The 23,430-nt window shown below is 43.7% G+C and overlaps 1 protein-coding gene across 1 annotated transcript in view; it reads left to right on the forward strand.

The window, feature by feature from the left end:
* LOC147596727 (F-BAR domain only protein 2-like) overlaps positions 1–23,430 on the forward strand; it is a 47,719-nt gene that overhangs the window by 22,055 nt on the left and 2,234 nt on the right. The window contains exons 4-9 of the mRNA XM_086769623.1: positions 5,299–5,428; positions 9,838–9,949; positions 10,554–10,709; positions 13,028–13,160; positions 19,113–19,312; positions 21,566–21,630. Of these exons, the coding sequence (XP_086625749.1) occupies positions 5,299–5,428; positions 9,838–9,949; positions 10,554–10,709; positions 13,028–13,160; positions 19,113–19,312; positions 21,566–21,630 (796 nt within the window). The remainder of the gene's footprint in view (positions 1–5,298; positions 5,429–9,837; positions 9,950–10,553; positions 10,710–13,027; positions 13,161–19,112; positions 19,313–21,565; positions 21,631–23,430) is intronic.

Consider the following 23,430-nt stretch of genomic DNA (forward strand, 5'->3'; position numbering starts at 1 on the left):
AGAGTCTCTCCCCATCTTTCCTGTAGGCCCCCTTGAGGTACTGTTCATGGTAAATATGTTTTTATAACAAAATAATTCTTAACTGAGCTAAAAAAGTCCAAAACATAAATTTTGCATCAACTGATTGTTTTTAATTGAACAAATCAATAACTTGAAAATTAAAGGATAGAATATGTGTGGGCTTAAAGTTTTTAAAATGTGAAATACTAGCAAAGTTATTAACAAAACTCCATTGATTTAGGGATATCACCAAAGCTTTAGGGAATGACTGGTATTAAGTAGATCTTTCTCAGTCGTGTGTTGACACAGAGAATCATAGAATGGTTAGAGTTGGAAGGGACCTTCAAAAGTCATCTAGTCCAACCCCCCTGCAAGAAGCAGGGACATCCCCGACTAGATCAGGTTGCTCAGAGCCTCATCCAACCTGGCCTTGATAATTTCCAGGGATGGGGCTTCCACCACCTTTCTGGGCAACCTGTTCCAGTGTTCTACAACTTGCATTGTAAAAAATTTTTTCCTAATTTCCAATCTAAATCTACCTCCCTCTTTTAAAACCATTACCCATTGTCCTATCACAACAGGCCCTACTGAAGAGTGTCTCCCCATCTTTCTTGTAGGTCCCCTTGAGGTACTGGAAGACCGCTACCAGGTCTCCCCCAACTCTCTCAGGAGAGGTGCTCCAGCCCTCTGATCATCTTCGTGGCCCTCCTCTGGACCTTCTCCAACTGGTCCATGTCCTTCTTGTGTTGGGGGCTCCAGAACTGGACACAGTACTCCAGGTGGGGTCTCACTAGGGCAGAATAGAGGGGGAGAATCACCTCCCTCGACCTGCTGGCCACGCTCCTCTTGATGCAACCCAGGATGCGGTTGGCCTTCTGGGCTGCAAGGGCGCATTGCCGGCTCATGTTGAGCTTCTCGTCCACCAGCACTCCCAAGTCCTTCTCCTCAGGGCTGCTCTCAATCCATTCTCCACCTAGCCTAGATATTACATGCCTGGGATTGCCCTGACCCAGGTGCAGGACCTTGCACTTGGCCTGGTTGAACTTCATGAGGTTGGCACGGGCCCACCTCTCCAGCCTGTCAAGGTCCCTCTGGATGGCATCCCTCCCTTCCAGCATGTTGATGGCACCACGCAGCTTGGTGTCATCTGTGAACTTGCTGAGGGTGCGCTCTATCCCACTGTCCATGTCGCCGACAAAGATGTTGAACAGGGCCGGGCCCAACACGGACCCCTGAGGGATGCCACTCGTGACCGGTCTCCACATGGACATTGAGCCGTTGACCACCACTCTCTGAGTGCGGCCATCCAGCCAATTCCTTACCAACCGAGTGGTCCGTCCATCAAAGCCATGTCTCTCCAGTTTAGAGAGAAGGATGTCATGTGGGACAGTGTCAAAAGCTTTGCACAAGTCCAGGTAGATGATATCCGTTGCTCGTTCCTTTTCCACCGATGCCGTCACCCCGTCGTAGAAGGCCACCAAGTTGGTCAAGCTCGATCTGCCCTTGGTGAAGCCATGTTGGCTGTCACCAACCACCTCCTTGCTCTCCATGTGCCTTAGCATGGTTTCCAGGAGAATCTGCTCCATGACCTTGCCAGGCACAGAGGTGAGGCTGACCGGCCTGTAGTTACCCGGGTCTTCCTTATTCCCCTTTTTAAAAATGGGGGTTATGTTCCCTCTCTTCCAGTCATCAGGGACCTCACCAGACCACCACGACTTCTCAAATACGATAGCCAGTGGCTTGGCAACTTCATCCGCCAGTTCCCTCAGGACCCGCGGATGGATCTCATCAGGTCCCATGGACTTGTGCACCTTTAAGTTCCTCAGATGTTCCCGAACCTGCTCTTCGAGTACAGTGGGCGGTTCTTCATCCTCCCAGTCCCTGCTTGCGCCTTCTACAACTTGGGTGGCAGGACAAGAGCCCTTATCGGTGAAGACTGAGGCAAAAAAGTCATTGAGTACTTCAGCCTTCTCCATGTCCCGGGTAACCAGGTCACCCATTTCCTTCCGGAGGGGGCCTACATTTTCCTTGGACTTTCTTTTGTCCCCTGCATACCTATAGAAGCTTTTATTGTTGTTTTTTATATCCCTGACCAGATTCAATTCCATCAGGGCTTTAGCCTTCCTTACCCGATCCCTGGCCACTCGCACAGCCTCTTTGTATTCCTCCCAGGCTACCTGTCCCCACTTCCACCTTCTATAGGCTTTCTTCTTCGCTTTCAGTTGGTCCAGGAGCTCCTTGCTCATCCACGCCGGCCTCCTGGCCTTTTTGCCCGACTTGTTCTTCATCAGGATGCACCTCTGCTGAGCTTGGAGAAGGTGCTCCTTGAATATGGACCAGATTTCCTGGGCCCCTCTTCCCTCCAGGGCCGCCTCCCATGGCACTTTGCCCGTCAGGTCCCTGAAGAGGCCGAAGTCTGCCCTCTTGAAGTCTGGGGCTGAGAGCTTGCCATGTAGTTTCCTTGCTGCCCCGTGGATCTTGAACTCCACCGTGTCGTGGTCACTGCAGCCAAGGCTGTCCTTTAGTTTCACATCCCCCACCAGCCCCTCCCTGCTGGTGAGCACAAGGTCGAGCATGGCACCCCTCCTTGTCGGCTCCTCTATCGTCTGCAGGAGGAAGTTGTCATCCACACATTCCAGGAACCTCCTGGACTGCCTGTGCCCTGCCGTGTTGTCTCTCCAACAGATGTCAGGGTGGTTGAAGTCCCCCATGAGGACCAGGGCCTGTGACCGTGAGGCTGCTCCTATCTGGCTATAGAGGGCCTCGTCCGCTCTGTTCTCCTGGCCAGGCGGCTGTTGACGCGGAAGTAACGGACACTGCTGACGACCAATATGATCAAGCAAATGCCAATTTATTGTTGATACATCCCGGTTAACATAGCCCTTCTAATTCCGTATCATGCGCAAGCTCTCTACTAATTGGTTAACTATATCATGCACGCGCTCCTAGCTAAAATATGATTCGTTAAGTCTCTATGTTCACGCGCACGGCTCTCTCCACCTGCACCCTGCTTCACTTTCAGCCCCCAGTCACGTATGCCAGCTGTTTTCCTTCTTCTCAAGGTTGCTTCATTTACTTTCTCACAGGAAGCTTCATTACTTTCTCACAGGCAGCCTCATTATTTTCTCACAGGTGGCTTCAGTACTTTCTTACAGGCAGCTTCAGTACTTTCTCACAAGCGGCTTCAGTGATGTCCTTGAGGCCTGCTGCTCACAAACATAACAATTCCATTCGGTCTGGATTGTTCACTAAGTGCCCCTGGTACTCCAGGTATCCAACAGGCAGCCTGTAACAGACCCCCACCGTAACGTCCCCTGTCCGTCCCCATCCTCTAATCTTGACCCATAAGCTCTCTGTCAGTTCCTCCTCCATCCTCCAGCGGACCTCCACGCACTCCAGCTGGTTGCTGACATAGAGAGCGACACCCCCTCCTCATCTCCCCTTCCTGTCCTTTCTAAAAAGCCTATACCCCTCCATGTTGACGCTCCAGTCGTACGAGTCATCCCACCACGTCTTCGTAATGCCAACAAGGTTGTAGCCCTGCTCGTGTGCACGCATCTCCAGCTCTTCCTGTTTATTTCCCATGCTGCGTGCATTGGTATATAGACACTTCAGCTGGGCCCCGAGCAAAGCTGACTTGCTGGCTGGAGCGATACGTAGCCCTGCTGTGACTTTGCCCTGCCCTCGGTGCTGGTTGGGGGAGAAGGGAGGTGACAGATTGCAGCAGCTGCCTATGGGGATAAGTGAGAGGTTGCACTCTGCCTGCATCTCTGCTCGCTGCTTGCAGTGCAGGTCCACCTGCTGATAAGGAATGTGGCAAAGAATGCAAATACTCAGCATTTCAGGCCAAGCCATGCTTAATCTTTTATATGAATATTATGATTCTTTGGGTTTCATTTAACTTACTGACTTGGAAAAAATTTTACTGTGGTAAGATACTGTCTTTCAAAGTAGCAAGATGCTTTCACCATATTCTTATTATGGACAAAATTCTGGTCTTATGCCTTGACAAAATGGAAACATTGCCTTACTCTCTTGCTTTTCTGTAATGTTAAAGGTCAGAATAGGGTTCATTTTGAGATTCTTTTCTTATTCCAATATAAAATTGTAGTAATTGGTCTTAGACCAAGAAATCTGTTTTTCATATCATTAGAATTAAAGAGAAGAATTTAGCTGGTACTGTTCTGCTATAAAGTATGATTCTGCACAAAGTTACATGTTTTAGAAATTGGCTATTATCTGGATACAAGTGGAAGATTGTTAGTTGTTTTCATTATATGTCACCTCCTTTTACAGTGTCCACATTCTGTATAAAAAGTCATATACTCAGTGACAAGTGTGATAGAACCAAAATAAAAAAAAACAATTACCCAACCAAAACAGATGCTTCAGGAGTTCCAGTACTTTTTAGATAGGATAATCCCAAAATGATCATTAGTTACTTTAAACTATTACCTTAACATTTAAATGGATCATAAAATTATTCAAAAATTTTGGGTGGAAGGGACTTTTGAAGATCTTCTCTAGGCCAACCTTCTCCTCAAAGAAAAGCCAACTTCAAAATTGTATCAGGTTGCTCAGGGACATGCTGAGTTTTGAAAATTTCTAGGGGAGGGGAATCTCCCAACCCCCAATTACCTCTTTGGGCAACCTGTCCCAGGGCTTAACCCACAAGGCTGCAAGAAGGAATTTTTTCCCTATGTTCAGCTGAAATTTCCTTTGTTATAGTTCTTGCACCTCTGAATAGAGCCTGACTCCATCTTCTTTATAGCTAGTGGAGGACTGCTATAGTAGATCCCTCCTTAGGCTTCTCTTCTCCAGGCTGAACAAACCCAGGTCCTTCAGCCTCTCCCTCTCTCTCATGTCCTCCAGTCCTCAACTATTTTAGTTGCCCTCTGCTGGACTCACTTCCAGTTTGTTAGTAGCTCTCCTTTAGCTCTGAAAAAAATCCACATTTGCTGCACATGTACACAGGGCTATAGGTTTAGTTTCTGCTACTGTGTTATAGTGCAATTATTGACAGGCTGTTACATAATCAAATACATTAGACTTAACTACTCAGGCAAAAAAATTAATAATTATAAGCTATGAAAGAAAGGAATTGATTCCCATAGAAAATGTGGATTCTCTATTTTACACTAAAAACTAGGATAGATAAAGCATTAAAAGAAATATGTTGAGAAACACTATGAAATTGATTGGAGAATTAAATTAAGAACTCTTCTATTTACAGTCTTTTTTAATCTTTTTAAAACCACTTTCTGTCTCTGTAATATTCCTGTGATCTCTTGTGTTTAGCCTAGGCCATTCAGCCCTCCATTGACCTCTAACTCAAGTCCACCACCTGCACCTCCCTTGGCACATGCAGAGAGCATTTCCTCAATATCCTCTTCTGCTTCCCTCAGTGCAGCAAACACGCCTACAGTTGGTAAGTTAAGTTAACCATTTTAAATCATTTCAGAAAGGGTATAATTCTGCCACTGAGTTCCACCTTTTAGGAAAACCACTCCTTGGAGTTAGTTGTTCCATATGTGAGTCCAGTCTAGGTACTTCAAGCATCCTTTGCAATGCCTGCTTGTAAATGACAGAGAGACAGGACAGTGGATTTGACTAGATTAGACCATAGATCCAATTATGGTATGTTCTTTAGTGAAATATTTTTCAAAATTAAAATATTCCATTAATTCATATTTGATGTGCTTGTATATCCCTTCATCAAGCACACCGTTATCATGTATTTGTTCAGAAGATGTTATTGTATAGGTACAGAAATATTTTGGGATACTGATAAATTTGAATTTAATATAAATGTTCACAAAATTAAGTTATTTTCATGTTATTTTTACTTTGTTATCCTGTAATTGCAATTTCAAAAAAAAAAACCCCAACTAATGCATCTTTTTTTTTTCAAGTTAGTGAAGTATATAAGCTAAACAGAGGTGTTTAGTAAAAGTAAAACAACCAACCAAACAATAAAGATGAAAATGAAAAGAAAATCAGTCTTCCTGTGCTGCCACTAATTTCAGAAGATTTTCTCATGTTTTTAAAGTCCTTCAGTTATGATATTTGATTATAACAAATAACAAGGAGACTTGTGGGAGGGGAGGTTTATTTGTGGAGGTTTTTTTAAGCCATTTTAACTTGTTTCTGTAGCAGAATTAAAGTATTTCATTCCTGAACACTATTACCGTGTTAGTCTCAAGTTAAATCAGACTCTTGAGTTAACACTCGGTTATCTATGAATGTTACTGATGCCAAGGATTCCTCACCCAGGCTCAGTACCTCAGAAGAGTATTTGCACAACTTCTAGTGGGAGTTCTGCATTGAAAGCATTGCAGCTGTTTCCACCCTGCGCAGGACCAAAGCTAGTAAAGTCTGCCTAGCCTTAGCTGCTGCAGTGCTGGCACAGTTCAGTGTCTGCCAGTTTCCCAAATGCTGAGAAGCAAAATAGAAAGATGACTGATATTTTGGTTGCCAGAGTCCATCTAGGCTCACTTCCTCAGGCCTCAGCACTGATGCCAAGGAACCAGAAGTTGGTGGCAGTGGCATCAATAGCCTCAGCTCTATATGTGTGTTATTGGAGACAGTGACAGAGTGAAATTGTGAGGCGAGGGAGGAGGTAAGGAGGTGTGTGCTGACACCAAGGTTTCACATGGTTATTAACCTGGCCTAGCAAAAATAAACAAGGGCAGTTCCATCTACACTGACTGTATGAATTAAATAGTCCTGGAGAGCTGGGAAGGGCAGTGCAGACAGCTGAATGATTTTGGGGCATGAGGATATACTCTGCACTACTGTCTGTATTCTTTTGGCTTTTGCACAATCCAGTGTTTCCCTTACCCCATTTGTTCTGAATAACGGAGAGTTGACTATAATTATCTTGTTCCAAGTGAACTTGTAGGCATGCATAATTGAATTTCTTTTATGCTTTAGCCTTGTTTTCATTTGCAAAGTATTTTAATATATTATTTACACATTAGATTGCTTAACATCTCTAACACCTATTTTTGCTTGAAATATTTTGTTTTATTGCAATGTTTTGTTTCATTTAAACATAACATGATCTTTTGATTGGAACATTTGCTACAATTGAAAAGCTTTGTGAGACACCACCAGGTATTGTACTAGAAGCAGATTTACATGTTAACTAATCACCCTAATGCACTACAGCTAATAGTATTGTATTTATTTTGAAACAAATTTCTCCAGCTATTTCTGTTGTCTGGCAGATACAAGTAGCTTGAAAGCTCAACTACTTAACAAGCTATATGTTGCTGAAGTAACCAAAACTTGATATAACCACTTTTATACAACATAACCTTTCATCTATTCCCTCCCAAAACAAGCTGAAAATTGGTCTTGTTTCTTCGGTTTATCATTACTACTTTATTGGAAGAAAAGGGAATATATTTTTACTGTGACAATCCTTATTCTCGTAAGACAAGTAGATAAAACCGTTTCTATATTTCTAAATAATACAAAACTTTGAAGATACAGATAATAAATATAAGATTTTAATATATTTTATTTTTATGACAGCAGTTTAGCCAATATTAAAATTACCTGAATCGTTGTTCCTAAACTAAACTAAAACCATTTGATCAGACTTATTTATTTTCCCTTTTTATGGCAAATGATGCAGTCTTTTATTCTGCAGTTTGGCAACCTCCTTGAGTGTGTCAATGTGTTGTAGTTTAGCCCCACTTGGGACCAGACTACACAGTCTCTCACTCACTCCCCTCCCCCTCCGAGGGAACAGGGAGAGATAATAGAAGAAAAAGGCTCGAGGTTTGAGATAAGGACAGGGAGAGATCCTTAAAGTTACTGTTACGGGCAAAACAGACTCGACCTGGGGAAAACTATTCATTTATTGCTAAAACCAAAGCAGGATAATGAGAAAGAGAACAAAGTAAATTCCCCCCACCCCTCCCTCTTCCCAGGCTTAACATTATCTCTACCTCCTTCCCCTCCCCTAATTGGTACAGGGGGAAAGAGGGAATGGGGGTTATGGTCAGTTCATCACTTGTCGCTTTACGCCGCTCCTTCCTCCTTGGGGGAAGAACTCCTCACATTCCTCCCCTGCCCCAGCCTGGGGTCCCACCCACGGGCTACAGTCCTTCATGAACTGCTCCAGCGTGGGTCATTTCTTCCACAGGGTGCAGTCCCTCCAAAACAGCTGCCCCAGCGGGCCCTCCACAGGCCACAGCCTCCTTCAGGCATCCACCTGCCCCAGCATGGGGTCCTCCATGGGCTGCAGGTGGATCTCTGCTCCTCCATGGGCTGCAGGGGGACAACCTGCTCCACCATGGTCATCACCACAGGCTGCAGGGGAATTCTTGGCCAGGAGCAGCATTACTCCTCCCCCTCCTTCTTCACTGACCTTGGCATCTGCAGCCATTCCTCTCACAAGAAATTCTTCACAATGGGCTCAGGCAGACGCCTCTCAGGTTCTCTTCACATCTGCTCTCCTCTCCACTTCTTGCAGCCAGGCCAGGCTGAGTTGGGCCCAGTCAGCTGCCTGGTGGGAGGCCAGAGGGTGAGGCCTGCAAGGCCCACAAGGCTCGTGTCTTCCCCTCTCTCTGCCCCTGCTCAGCTGCTTCACATCATCATCTTCTCTTTTTTTTTTTTTTTTTTTTTTATATTTTCCCCTATTTGAATACGTTATCACAGAGGCATTATCACAGAATGTTCTGCTACCAATTGGCTTGGCCCTGGCAAGCAGCGGGTCCGCCCTAGGCCTGACCGAGTCCACTGGACAAAGGGGAAACTACTTCTAGCAGCTTCTTGCAGAAGCTGCCACCTTAGGCCCTCCACTGAACAAAACCAACACACAATGCAACTGTTTGCATGGTTGTGTCATTAGCTCTTGAGTCAGCACAGCTGAAGGGCTGTTAACAGCAGTTGGGGCTGAGGCAGGTGGCAGGGCATCAAAGCCAGATTTGCTGGCACAGCTGACGGTCCTAAAACTGGACTCGTGAGCTGGACTGCAGCCAGAGATACAGTGAGTCCACCTTTCCACAACTCTGTGATATCCTATCCCTCTGAGAGCTCACAGCAGGCATGTGATACAGGCTGTTTCAGCAGTGGTGCAAAAAATTAGTAAGATGCTCTCCACTACATTACGACACTAATAAAAAGATAGAACTTCCAGTATTGTCTTTTATATTCAGTATAAACAGACACAGGCCTGGTCATTATTTTTCTTGTAAAATGCTATTTATTTCCAGGTACCTCCAAGGTAGTCTACAGAATCTTTACTATGTAAACACTAGAAAACTTTGTGAAATACTTCTTCAACAATTTCTGCTTGAGAATTGTAATCTCTGGCTGAAATAATTAAAAGTATGTTCAACAGTTCACTTGTGTGGGGTAATATTAATATATGTGCATTTATGTTCATACATACTGTAACTGAATTACTTGTATTTCTGTGACTATTTTATCATACTTTTTTCCATACTATAAGCATACAACAGGGATTTTTTTTTTTTAAGTATTGTAGTTAATGTCTAATTTCCTTTGGATCTGTTGACTTCAGTTTCATCAGTAGCCATTTTAATGCAGTGTTCCTCTGTCTCATATATTTCTTTGTGTCTGTCAATTTATAAAATGTCATACTGATAGTCCTGTTTTTTTAGGCTGCTAAGCAGTGTTTTGATGGTGTGATTGTACTGTACTATGTTTATATTTTTCTACATGCTTTTCAAGTTATACTTCAGACTCTGCTGTGACCTTGATAGTAGTAACCTCTTGTAAAAATGACAGGTGTAGTCAACTGTTCTGGAATCTATTGCTAAGCTTTTTGAAAATTAAACCTATACACTGTATGTATTCTAGGTGTTTCACGTGGTCCCAGCCCTGTCAGCCTTGGAAACCAGGACACCTTGCCTGTTGCAGTAGCCCTTACTGAATCTGTTAACGCCTACTTTAAAGGAGCAAATCCTACAAAGTTAGTTAAATAGTTAATTGTTTTGAATGTAATAAGTTACAATAAGAAAACACACTAGTTTAAATATTTGGGGGGGGGAAATGTATATACATTAGAAGGAGGATTCACAGGGTTTTTTCCCCTGATACAAGTGACAGCAGTGGCTTATCACTGTCTATTGGCCTGCATCCCACTAGGAGTTAATATGTCCCTGCTTTACAAAAATGTGTTCAATGAGAACACTGAAAATGAGAAAGGTTTTTACTATAGTCAGGTGGGTGCTACATGTAAATTTGAGCAGCTTAAAAGCACATCATTCACTCTATCACATTCTTTGCTATGCTGCTTAGGTCTTACCTAAGCATAGATGTGCCATGTTTTCAAAGCCTGAAAAATATCCACCCATACTCTACTGTATGCTTAACGAGCTAAACTATTTTCTTATTTCATCTGACTTCCAAGTTGAAATTGATAGTACATTGTCATAGTGCCACATTACCCTCATTTGAAATTGATTTTCTGTTTTGAATTCAGCTCATCAAAGTACAATGATTGCTTTAAAATTAGTATTAAAACTAGGCAGTTAATGAGTTGCAATAAAACTGATGTTTTCATTCTCTTCTAGATGTATTGTGAAGATCACTGGTGATGTGACAGTATCATTCCCAAGTGGGATTATTAAAGTCTTCACCAGCAACCCATCTCCAGCTGTGCTCTGCTTCAGGGTGAAAAACACAAGCAAACTAGAGCAGATTCTTCCAAATGCACAACTTGTATACAGGTTTTGTATTTTATTTTTTTTATATAATAGTGAACTACATGATTTGTAAAATGTGAATTGTTGTATATGTAAATCAGAATTCTTTACAGTCTTGTTGAGTTGCTTATACATAATTTAATTTCCTGAACTAATCTTGTTTAGTTCAGTTTCTCTCCACTGCTGCCATTAAAAATTTCAGTGATTACTGGACTTGAAACTTATGCTGAGCCATAAAAAGTAGTTTGCAAATATAGCTGTTTTTTACACACATTTTATAAATGAAATGGTTTAATAAACTATTTAAAAAAAACCACAAAGCAAAACACGTTTTTCAAATAAAACTACATGAACAATATAACTAATTACAGATACAGGGAAAAATTAGATGTCAAAAATAGGACACTAATATTGTCATATGAATTTCTTTATGCAGTAGTAACAATGGTAAGACTAAATTATGAAACATTAACCTTAAATAGAAAACAAGTAGTAAGAGATACGCCTAATCTCATTTGTCAGTTACTAGTGTATCTTTTAAGCTGTATCGTTTCTACGCTAGATCAGATCCATTACATAACTGTATCACTCAAGTGTATAGCAGCATGCTTAGGAGAATTCTTAAGAAAAAAAAGCTACTAGTTGAATAGGATAATTGTTGAAATCGCAGCATTTGGACATCTTTCTTTTCAAAAATAAACAACAAAGCACACCACAATTGTAAAAGCAGATATCTGTTTCAGCTGAGCAGTTTCTGTTTCTTTTATTGGAGAAATTATTTGAAATCCAGTTAAACACTTCTAGATGCTACCTTTTATTTAAATTACTGAAATAACTTGAAACAATCAACCCACATGCATCCATTCTTTTGTAATTAATTTCTTTTTGATCGTTCATACTTGATGTAGTGAATGATTCATACAAAATTAAATTTCTTATTCTTTGACATGACAGTTTATAACTGAAATGTTAGCAGAGCTGTACCTAACAGTGAATTATACTGAAAAATTATATTTTGAAAAAAATGAAAATGTCTAGTATTCTTGTCTGAGTGCTGTAACACTTCACCTCTAATTAGAAAGGATGCATGTACTGGATATTCATGAGTTTACCTGTATGATAATAATTTGACTTTTCATCATATACTGCAACAACTATCATTTGCTTAGTATTTATAGAGATTGAACTTTTTAATGTGGGTGATATTTGTGGAGATGTCAGAATTTCTGTTTTGAATTACACTTGGTTGTGGACCAGCAGAAGGATTTTGCTACTGGTTTCATTTGTTTAAATTTTGGAAGGCCTCTGTGATAAGTGTTTCTCTATATATTTCACTGAAAATGGAAATTGCATGAATGAAAACACGGTACTGAGAACCAAATTCTAAGTAAATTGGACAGGTTACTGTTATGTAAGTCACTGTTCTAGGACATTCAACCCATTACATTCATATTTACTGTGTTCCAGGTGCTCGTTTTCAGCTTTCACTCTACACCCACACTCTGCATGCCTCCTTAGGGATGGTTGCAGTTCCTCTGTGTATCCACAGATGATTCATGGAGCTCCTTGATTCTTAAGTGATTTGAATTTTGTTTCTGAATCAGTTTTCTTAAAAGCTTCATCCTTATTAAAAAAATGAACCTGATGCAAAGAGAGCTGAAAATATTCCTGGTCTGCAAAACACTTTTTCATGCTCCAGTAGCTCCCAACTGGGATTTTGCTTCTGCAGTCATGTGCACTCTTACCTACATATAGAAATGATATAATAAATTGTTACTAAGATTGAATGTAACTATAAGTATCTGCGAAAAAATTGTTTATAATAATTTGAAAATCACTTTGAATTGAAAAAAAATTGAAAACTTACACTCTCTATCAATATGTGAAAGTGTGGTAAAACATACAGCACAAATCTTAATTCCGTGCATTAGTGAAGATATGTCATAACAAAAACTATTATGATTTTACCATTTATTCCAAATTAGATAACATTCCTTTTCAAAGACCACTTTCATCCCCACCTCCTATACATTCTCATGGCACCTGATTGTATTAAAATTGTGGTTTATTAAATGTAAAATCCAAATTCAACATCAACTACATCTTGTGATGCAGATCATCAGTGGAGGAAACTCACTGCTCCACAACCTGGAAGGAGAATTTTTACCAGATACAACAAGCAGTTAATTTGTCTTAATATTTAGGAAGGTATAGTTATGTGTTATAACAAATTCTTGTTTGAAATAGTGAAGAAGGGGAAAGATCTAATCTTAATTTTTAGACATTCGAAATAATAAAACTCAGCGTTGCCTTCTGATTCCTACCTTTCTTTTTCTTTGTAGTAATCAGTCACGAAGTGACTCCAGTACTAAGGATTTTTGGATAAACATGCAAGCTATAACTGTCTACCTCAAGAAATTATCAGAGCAGAATCCATCTGCATCTTATTATAATGTGGATGTTTTAAAGTATCAGGTAAATACCTTTTTCCCTTCAGAATTTTTTAAGGAACTCTGACAGATTTCATACCTATACAGAAATTATAAGAATTGTTCTTTGCCTGCTTGCATGCAGATGAACTGTCATACCTCATCTAGGCTAATTCTGGGTATGTCACTGTTTCCAATTGTCGTAGTTCAGCCCCGATCGGGACCAGACTACGCAGTCTCTCTCTCACTCCCCCCACCCTCCGAGAGAATAGGGAGAGAGAATATAAGAAAAACGGCTTGAGGTTTGAGATAAGGACAGGGAGAGATCCTTAAAGTTACCATTACGGGCAAAACAGACTCGACTTGGGGAAAAGTATTCATTTATTACTACAAACAGCAGGATAATGAGACAGAGAACAAGATAACCTCCCTCCACCCCTCCCTCTTCCCAAGCTTAACATTATCTCTACTACCTTGCCCTCCTGAGTGGCACAGGGGGGAAGAGGGAATGGGGGTTGGAGTCAGTCCATCATACTTTGTTTCATGCCGCTGCTTCATGGTTGGGGGAAGAACTCCTCGCATTCCTCCCCTGCTCCATCGTGGGGTCCCTCCCACGGGCCACAGTCCTTCGTGAAACTGCTCCGGCGTGGGTCATCTCTTCCATGGGGTGCAGTCTCTCCAGAACGGAGGGCCCAGCGTGCCCTCCACGGGCCACAGCCTCCTTCAGGCATCCACCTCCCCCGGTACGGGGTCCTTCACGGGCTCCAAGTGGATCTCTGCTCCTCCGTGGACCTCCATGGGCTGCAGGGGGACAACCTGCTCCACCATGGTCGTCACCACAGGCTGCAGGGGAATCTTGGCCAGGAGCCGCATTACTCCTCCCCCTCCTTCTGAACTGACCTTTGGCATCTGCAGCCGTTTCTCTCACAAGAAAAGTTCTTCACGACAGGCTGGCAGACGCCTCTCAGAATCTCTTCACATCATCCATCTCATCTCCTCTCCACTTTTTGCAGCCGGGCCGGCCCGGGCCGAGTCGGGCCCAGTCGGCCGCCTGGCGAGAGGCCAGAGGGTGAGGCCTGCAAGGCCCATGAGGCCTGTGCCTCCCCTTCTGCGCCTCTGCCCCCGCTCAGCTTCTTCACATCTTCTCTTCTCTCTTGTTTTTTGTTTTCCCCTTCTTAAATACGTTATCGCAGAGGCGTTATCACGGAACATTCTGCTACCAATCGGCTCGGCCTTGGCCAGCAGCAGGTCTGCCCTAGGCCCGGCCGAGTCCACTGAACAAAGGGGAGCGACTTCTAGCAGTTTCCTACAGAAGCTACCACTTCAGGGCCCCCCCCCCCAACAAAACCGCAACACCAGTGCATAGGCTCTGCCCAGGCTGAGTGCATTTGTGTTATGCCTTCATGTCATTCCCTGTTCATACATGATCTGTTTCAGCTTGCTCACGCTTCAGCCCAATTCATGTGTGCAAGCTTCAGACACTGCTTCTTTAGGTATTTGTTAACAAAGTTAAGTTTTTCCTGAATTTAGGGGGTTTAGTGGGGATTTGTTTGAGTTTGTAATTATAATGTATTTTTATTTTGTAATTGCATAATTTTTGGATGCTGTAGCTAATCAACTCTAATACATGAGAACGCATGATGTTCATTCTCACCTCTCACAATATAATGGAACAACTCATCCTGGAAACCATTTCCAGGCACATGAAGGACAAGATGGTCATCAGCAGTAGTCAGCATGGCTTCACCAAGGGAAAGTCGTGCTTGACCAACTTGATAAACTCCAGTGATGACGTGACTGGCCTGGTAGATGAGGGGAGAGCAGTGGATATTGTCTACCTAGACTTCAGGAAGACTTTCGACACTGTTTCCCATAGCATCCTCAAGAGAAGCTGATGAAGTCAACTCATTTGTTGAAATCCCAACAAAGAGGAAGTTGGGTAAAAACACCAGGAGGCCCGCATGGATGAACAAGAAGCTCCTGGACCAACTGAAAATCAGGAAGGAAGCCTGCAGAGGGTGGAAGTAAGGACAGGGAGCCTGGGAGGAATACAGAGAGGTTGTCCCAGCGGACAGGGATCAGGTAAGGCAGGCTAAAGCCCTGACAGAATTTAATCTGGCCAGGGATAACAAGGACAACAAGAAAAGCTTCTTTAGGTACGTCTGGGATAAAAAGAAGACCAGGGAGAATGTGGGCCCTCTCCAGAAGGAAATGGGAGACCTAGTTACCCGGGACATGGAGAAGGCTGAGGTGATCAATGACTTTTTTGCCAAAGTCTTCACCGATAAGGGCTCTTGTTGTGCCACTTGAGTTGTGGAAGGCACAAGCAGGGACTGGGAGAATGAAGAACCGCCCACTGTACTGGAAGAGCAGGTTTGGGAACATCTGAGGAACCCGAAGGTGCACAAGTCCATGGGACCTGATGAGATCCATCCGCGGGTCCTGAGGGAACTGGCGGATGAAGTTGCTAAGCCCCTGGCCATCGTATTTGAGAAGTGGTGCTGGTCTGGTGAGGTCCCCGATGACTGGAAGAGGGGGAACGTAACCCCCATTTTTAAAAAGGGGAACAAGGAAGACCCGGGCAACTATAGGCCGGTCAGCCTCACCTCTGTGCCTGGCAAGGTCATGGAGCAGATTCTCCTGGAAACCATGCTAAGGCACATGGAGAGCAAGGAGGTGGTTGGTGACAGCCAACATGGCTTCACCAAGGGCAGATTGTGCCTGACCAATTCGGTGGCCTTCTATGAAGGGGTGACAGCATCGGTGGACAAGGGATGACCAACAGATGTCATCTACCTGGACTTGTGCAAGGCATTTGATGCTGTCCCGCATGACATCCTTCTCTCTAAACTGGAGAGGCATGGCTTTGATGGATGGACCACTCAGTGGATAAGGAGTTGGCTGGATGGCCGCACTCAGAGAGTCAACAGCTCAATGTCCAGGTGGAAACCGGTGACGAGTGGCCTTCCTCAGGGGTCTGTGTTGGGCTCGGCCCTGTTCAACATCTTTGTCGGCGACATGGACAGTGGGATAGAGTGCACCCTCAGCAAGTTTGCTGACGACACCAAGCTGTGTGGTGCCATCAACATGCTGGAAGGGAGGGATGCCATCCAGAGGGACCTTGACAGGCTGGAGAGGTGGGCCCGTGCCAACCTCATGAAGTTCAACCAGGCCAAGTGCAAGGTCCTGCACCTGGGTCATGGCAATCCCAGGCACAAATACAGGCTGGGCAGGGAATGGATCGAGACCAGCCCTGAGGAGAAGGGCGTTGACGGTACTGGTGGACAAGAAGCTCAACATGAGCCAGCAATGTGTGATTGCAGCCCAGAAAGCCAACCACACCCTGGGTTGCATCCAGAGGAGTGTGGCCAGCAAGTCAAAGGAGGTGATTCTCCCCCTCTACTCTGCCCTGGTGAGACCCCACCTGGAGTACTGTGTCCAGTTCTGGAGCCCCCAACATAAGAAGGACATGGACCAGTTGGAGAGGGTCCAGAGGAAGGCCGCGAAGATGATCAGAGGGCTGGTGCACCTCTCCTATGAGGACAGGCTAAGAGAGTTGGGGCTGTTCAGCCTGGAGAAGAGGAGGCTCCAGGGAGACCTTAGAGCAGTCTTCCAGTACCTCAAGGGGGCCTACAGGAAAGATGGAGCGAGACTGTTCGTTAGGGCCTCTTGTGACAGGACTAGGGGTAATGGTTTCAAAATAGAGGAGGGTAGATTTGGATTAGATATTAGGAAAAAATTTTTACACTGAGGGTTGTGGAACACTGGCCCAGGTTGCCCAGAGAGGTGGTGGAGGCCCCATCCCTGGAAACATTCAAGGCCAGGTTGGACGGGGCCCTGAGCAACCTGATCTGGTTGGAGATGTCCCTGCTTCTTGCAGGGGGGTTGGACTGGATGACCTTTAAAGGTCCCTTCCAACCCTAACAATTCCATTATTCTAAGTACGGGCTGGATGAGCAGACAATGAGGTGGATTGAAAACTGGCTGAATAGCCAGGCCCAGAGGGTGGTGATCAATGACGTCAAGTGTAGTTGGAGGCCAGTAACTAGGCAGTGTATCCCAGGGTCAATACTGTGTCAGATTCTGTTTAATATCTTCATTAAAGATTTGAATGAGGGGGCAGAATGTACCCTCAGTATGTTTGCTGACACCAAACTGGGAGGAGTGGCTGATAGGCCATAGATTGTGCTGCCATCCAGTGGAAACTCAGCAGACTGGAGAAATGCCTGATAGGAACTTCATGAAGTTCAACAAGGGGAAGTGCCAAGTCCTGCACCTGGGGAGGAACAACCTCAGGCAGCAGTATATGCAGGGGGCCACCCAACTGGAAAGGAACTTTGCAGAAAAGACCCTGGGGGTCCTGGTGGACACTAGGTTGAACATGAGCCAGGAATGGGCCCTTGCTGCAAAGAAGGCTAATGGTATCCTGGGCTGCATTAGGCAAAGTATTGCCAGCAGGTCGAGGGAGGTGATCCTTCCCCTCTACTCAGCACTGGCGAGGTCACACATGAAGTACTGTGTCCAATTCTGGACTTCTCAGTACAAGAGAGACATGACGCTACTGGAGAGAGTCCAGTGAAGGGCCACAAAGATGATGAAGGGACTGGTATCTCTCTCCTATGAGGAAAGGTTGAGAGAACTGGAACCATTCAGCCTGGAGAAGAGAAGGCTCAGGGGAGATCTTGTCAATGTATGTAAATACCTGAAGGGAGGGTGCAAAGAGGACGGAGCCAGGCTCTTCCCAGTGGTGCCCAGTGACAGGACCAGAGGCAACGGGCACAAACTGAAACACAGGAGGTTCCCTCTGAACATTGGGAAGTGCTTTTTTACTGTGAGGGTGACTGAGCACTGGAACAGGTTGTCCAGGGAAAAGTGGTGGAGTCCCCATCCTTGGAGATATTCAAAAGCCATCTGGTCATGGTCCTGGGCAGACAGCTGTAGGTGATCCTGCTTGAGCAGGGGAGTTGGACTAGCTGACCTCCAGAGGTCCCTTTCAACTTCAAGCATTCTGTGAATCTGAGAGATGATGTTCTGGCTGTCATCAAAAAAATCTTCATGAAAATTCAAGACAGACAAACTCCTCAAAAGGGAGAACAGGGATTTTCTAGGCCTGCACTGAGGTGGTTGAACATCTGAGCCAACTGTCTCTACATCAAAAAACAAAAGAACCTATCAGTGCAGAGATCAATATCATTGTAGCTTTCCACATCCTCCCAATATAGTTTGAAATCTTGACATACTGAATCTATAAAAAGCATGTTAGAAACAGAGATTTCCTGAGAAAGATGGAAGTAACAGAACATATCATTGGATTGCAGAAATGAGTACTGTGGAAGAATGAGATCTATTTAAGATTTTTACTGTTGGGGAAAAATGAGGCAGTGTAATGCAGAAGCCCTGGCAGATAGAAAGGGTTCTGGGCTGCCAAGGAAAGATGAGAGGGGACACAGGGGCATAGAAGGTTCCTCAAGTAGACTAGGAAGATGGTAGAAGTGCAGCAGGGCAATAACACAAGCTCAGCTACAGAAGCAGAAGCATCCAACCTTCCTGCAGCAGGAAAATAATGCATTTAATAGGTAAGAACTCTTTTGCTGGCTGCCTGTCCAATTACAGGAATTACCCCTCTGCTGCTAGCTGTTTGGGCAGCTGAATTGGTATGGCACACAGCTGCTAAGGATTAAGTCATTTTGCCGCAAGCGTATTTCTTGTGTGAGGCAGAACATAAGACTAAACCAAAACTATTTTGACTTATGAAAGCCAGAACAGAAAGGAGCCTTGTGGGCCAGAGGGAGTTTAAACCTTTTAAAAAATTATTTTAATTTAAAATTACTTTAGGCTACAACAGTCTTCAGAATTCTGAGATTAAGGGCTCAGAGGTCAGTTGTTCTTTTGGTCTTTTGTCAGGATTTAGAGTTATATTTTTTACCATCATTCCTTAATTCTACCCAAAAGGGGAATATTTTAATTAAACTTCTTTCAATGGTTTATTCTTTTACAGGTATCTTCAAATGGCATCCAGTCCACTCCCTTGAATATTACAACGTACTGGAAATGTAATGCTAGCACTACTGATGTGAGGGTGGATTATAAATACAATCCAGAGTCTATGAATGTGCCTAGTGTGCTGTCTAATGTCCAGGTTGTGGTGCCAGTAGATGGAGGAGTAACAAACATGCAATCACTTCCACCTGCAAAATGGTAATATTAATACTTTTCTTTTTATTATTTCAAATTCATTTCAATGTATTCGTTAGTGTCAGCTTGAAACATTTCACTAAAAGAAACAGCTAAATTTTTTCCTCTTGATACAATGCGTGGTATCAGATGTTTAGGACACTTTCTGGTCCAAAATAGATCATGTACAGCCAATTCACATAAACTAAAATGAGACTGTATGCACCCATTCTAACTGTTTAATAATACAAACCTTTCTGAATACAAGCTTTTCTGAAATTTCCAATGCTTGCTTTCTTTTGGCCAATAGACAGGATAGATATTTTTAATAATGTGATTTGAAACAGAAGTATCTTAATGGTTAAAAAACATTTTGTGTATAAATATATCCATATATATAGATTATATAGAGAGAGTAGAAGAAATGTAGTTCTTTAAAAGATTTCTTGATTGTTCTAGCTTAAAAATTGGCTTCTAATTGAAATTATTTTAAAACAAACTTCAATAACTGAGGAGCTCTTCACAAGCCAGGTAGCATTGTCTCTCAATTCAAGCTCCGTGCTGATTATCATCTGACTCACAGCTACCTGCCACCACTGTTTAAGCCTGCAGACCATTTACAGCAGCACTTGAAAGTGAGACATGTCTCAGATAACTATGTTTCTACAAGTTTGTGAAAACAGGCAGAGGGTAGCAGGAGTAGGCAGAGCAGGACATCCCTGGAGCAAAAGGTGAGCAGAATTCCATCACTGTGCCTGTGGCTTGGCAGTACATAGATACTTGCCCAGCTGTAACGTAATTCCTGAACTGTTTATTTCCAAGAGGGTCTTTTTAACATGAAGGTTAAGAGAGCAAAGAATACCAAGTTGAGGGAAGTCAGATTTTGTTAACCTTATTACTTATAGATCAGTTTACCTTATAAAGCAAGGTTCAGAAATAAAATAAACCTGGTGTATTTATCAGAAAGGTTCTGATGTTTCTGGAGACAATACATTTAAATGTGTTAATTGGACAAAGTGGTAATATGGTATCATTTTAAGTGGAAAGAATCCTGGCAAGACTGAATCTTTCTTGACTTGGTATTTCAAGGGAGAAATACTTTTAACCAAATCACCTTAAACTTATTCTGAGCAAGGGCAAGTTTGGTATCCTGCCTGCACAACTTGACTAGAACTTTTGGTGAAGCCAGTCTCCCTCCTCCCTGCTCAGGCTTCTTCCACAAACCTCTCAGTAATGAAACCTGAGTGAGAATAGGAATGTGCACCCAGAACATCTAGTGTTATGTAGGAAGACTCAAAACTTAGTGACAGTTTAATTGCAGATTCATCAGAGTAAGGGACTTGAGCCCAGGTATTCTCTCTTTCACCTAGGCAACTACCCAAGGCCAGAATTTTGAGCCTTGAAAGGCTGAGGAAAAAAAATAATAATAATACAGCCACGTCCCAAGCAGCTCTAGTATGTGTCTCCTGCCACATGTTTGGTCTAGTGGGTTGAGTGGTGGGTTTTGGGGTTTTTTAAGAATAAATGTTTTATAATTTGACCTCCTGCAAGTAACTACTACCATCTATGCTACTTGTGTGAGCATTTTACTCCTGCTACACCAATGTCAAAGACAGTTTCAAACCTATCAGCACTTCAGGCCAATTACAGCTTTAAGTTGTTGACTTTCCTTTGATGGAACAGCTGCAAAGTGCTCAAAGAGTTAAAATGCCCTGTAAGCTTGGAGACTATGGTGCTTGGTGACCTTTTTGTTTCTGCCCCTTTACAGCATCAGAAGTTAGCTTAAACCCTGAGTCATTTCTGCCAACTAGTTTTACTAGAATAGAAATAGAATAAAATTCACACAGCCAGGAGTCTCACACAGCAGAGAGCAATCAATATTTCTCCCCCTCGTACAATCATCATGAAGCATAAAAACCCAGCTTTCAAACTGCTTCAAGCATGTTTGGCCTTTCCTTACCCTTTGAGACCACAGAGGGTTCTGAGTTGTGAAGTGGAGCCATAACCTGGGCATAGGACAGTGTTAACTGTATAAAAAGGTAGCATGTACTTCTGAGCTCTGCTGCAAGCTCAGGGGCAATGTAGACACACCCTTCTGTTTTTCCGTTTGATTTTTATACTTTTCCACAAATTCACCTTAAAATGATCAAATATTTTTATAAACCTCCATTGAGAGATGTAAGTTATACACACGTGGTCTGTAAGGTATCGGTGTAAATCTAGGGAAATAATATTCTAAAAATTGGTGCTTATAACTAATCTACCATTCTCTTACAGGAATGCAGACCAGATGAAAGCTTACTGGAAAATATCTAGCATTTCAGGAAAGTCTGAAAATGGAGGCAAGTTAAACTCTTCTGTTTTGTTTTCTTGTACAGAAAACTGATAACAGTAAATAGGCCTCAAAAAGGCATTTTAGTCTCTGTCCTCACGGCTGTTTACACTTGCTGTATCCTGTTTATCAGTGTCGTAGTTCAGCCCTGATTGGGACCAGACTACACAGTCTCTCTCTCGCTCCCCCCACCCTCTGAGAGAACAGGGGGAGATAATATAAGAAAAACGGCTTGAGGTTTGAGATAAGGACAGGGAGAAATCCTTAAAGTTACCGTCACGGGCAAAACAGACTCGACTTGGGGAAAACTATTCATTTACTAAAACTAGCAGGAGAATGAGACAGGGAACAAGATAACCTCCCCCCACCCCTCCCTCTTCCCAGGCTTAATATTATCTCTACTACCTTTCCCCCCGGAACGGCACAGGGGGGAAGAGGGAATGGGGGTCGCGGTCAGTTCATCACACGTTGTTTCATGATGCTGCTTTGTTGTTGGGGGAAGAACTCCTCACATTCCTCCCCTGCTCCAGCGTGGGGTCCCTCCCACAGGCCACAGTCCTTCGTGGAACTGCTCTGGCGTGGGTCATCTCTTCCACGGGGTGCAGTCCCTCCAGAACAGCTGCCCCAGCGGGTCCTCCACGGGCCACAGCCTCCTTCAGGCATCCACCTCCCCCGGTATGGGGTCCTCCACGGGCTGCACGTGAATCTTTGCCCCTCTGTGGACCTCCATGGGCCGCAGGGGGACAACCTGCTCCACCATGGTCTTCACCACAGGCTGCAGGGGAATCTTGGCCAGGAGCCGCATTACTCCTCCCCCTCCTTCTTCACTGACCTTGGCGTCTGCAGCCATTCCTCACAACAGGCTGGCAGACGCCTCTCAGGATCCTTTTTACATCTTATTCACTTCTCATCTCCTCTCCACTTCTTGCAGCCAGGCCAGGCTGAGTTGGGCCCAGTCGGCTGCCCGGTGGGAGGCCAGAGGGTGAGGCCTGTAAGGCCCACAAGGCTCACGCCTCCCCCTCTCTGCCCCCGCTCAGCTGCTTCACATCTTCTCTTCCTTCCTTTTTTCCTGTTTTCCCCTTCTTAAATACATTATCACAGAGGTGTTATCAGGGAACATTCTGCTACCAATTGGCTTGGCCTTGGCCAGCAGCAGGTCCACCCTAGGCCCGGCCAAGTCCACTGAACAAAGGGGAGCGACTTCTAGCAGTTTCCTACAGAAGCTACCACCTTAGGCCCCCCCTCACTAAACAAAACCAGAACAATCAGTTCACCTTCTTTTCAATGAAATTCCTCCTGAGAGATTCCATTAACAGTAAGATGTAAAAATATTAAGTAATTATAAAAAGAAAAATAGTGAAGCCCCTTGAAAGCAGCTAGTACCACTAAAATAGAGTTTAGATTGGGCAAGGAAATGATTACATCAATGCTATTTGGAAATGAGCAGTTATTCAAAGGAAAATACATTTACTATCTGTGTTCTGTTTTTCCACACACTGACAATGGAGATACAGTAGAAGGAGGTAAGTAGAAGAACTAGGGGGGGAAATCCAAAAGTCCTGTGCTGAGGTAGGCTAAACTATAGATGATTCTTTACTAACATTTTGAGGGTTTTTGTTTTGACCATATACGACTCTGGGGAAAAAAATAAATCTATGCATATCTGCTCAGAGTGGTAATTCATGCAGCATTTTGTAAAGTACCAATAGTTGTCCTCTGCCCAGCTGCCATTCCCTGAGGTCCATTTTATGTCACAACCCTTGTGGCCTTTGCAAATGCCATGTTTTTCTGAAGCAGAAAAACAGGAGCC

The sequence above is a fragment of the Chlamydotis macqueenii genome, chromosome W (genome assembly GCF_036417535.1).
Source record: "Chlamydotis macqueenii isolate bChlMac1 chromosome W, bChlMac1.mat, whole genome shotgun sequence".
NCBI classification, from domain to species: Eukaryota; Metazoa; Chordata; class Aves; order Otidiformes; family Otididae; genus Chlamydotis; species Chlamydotis macqueenii.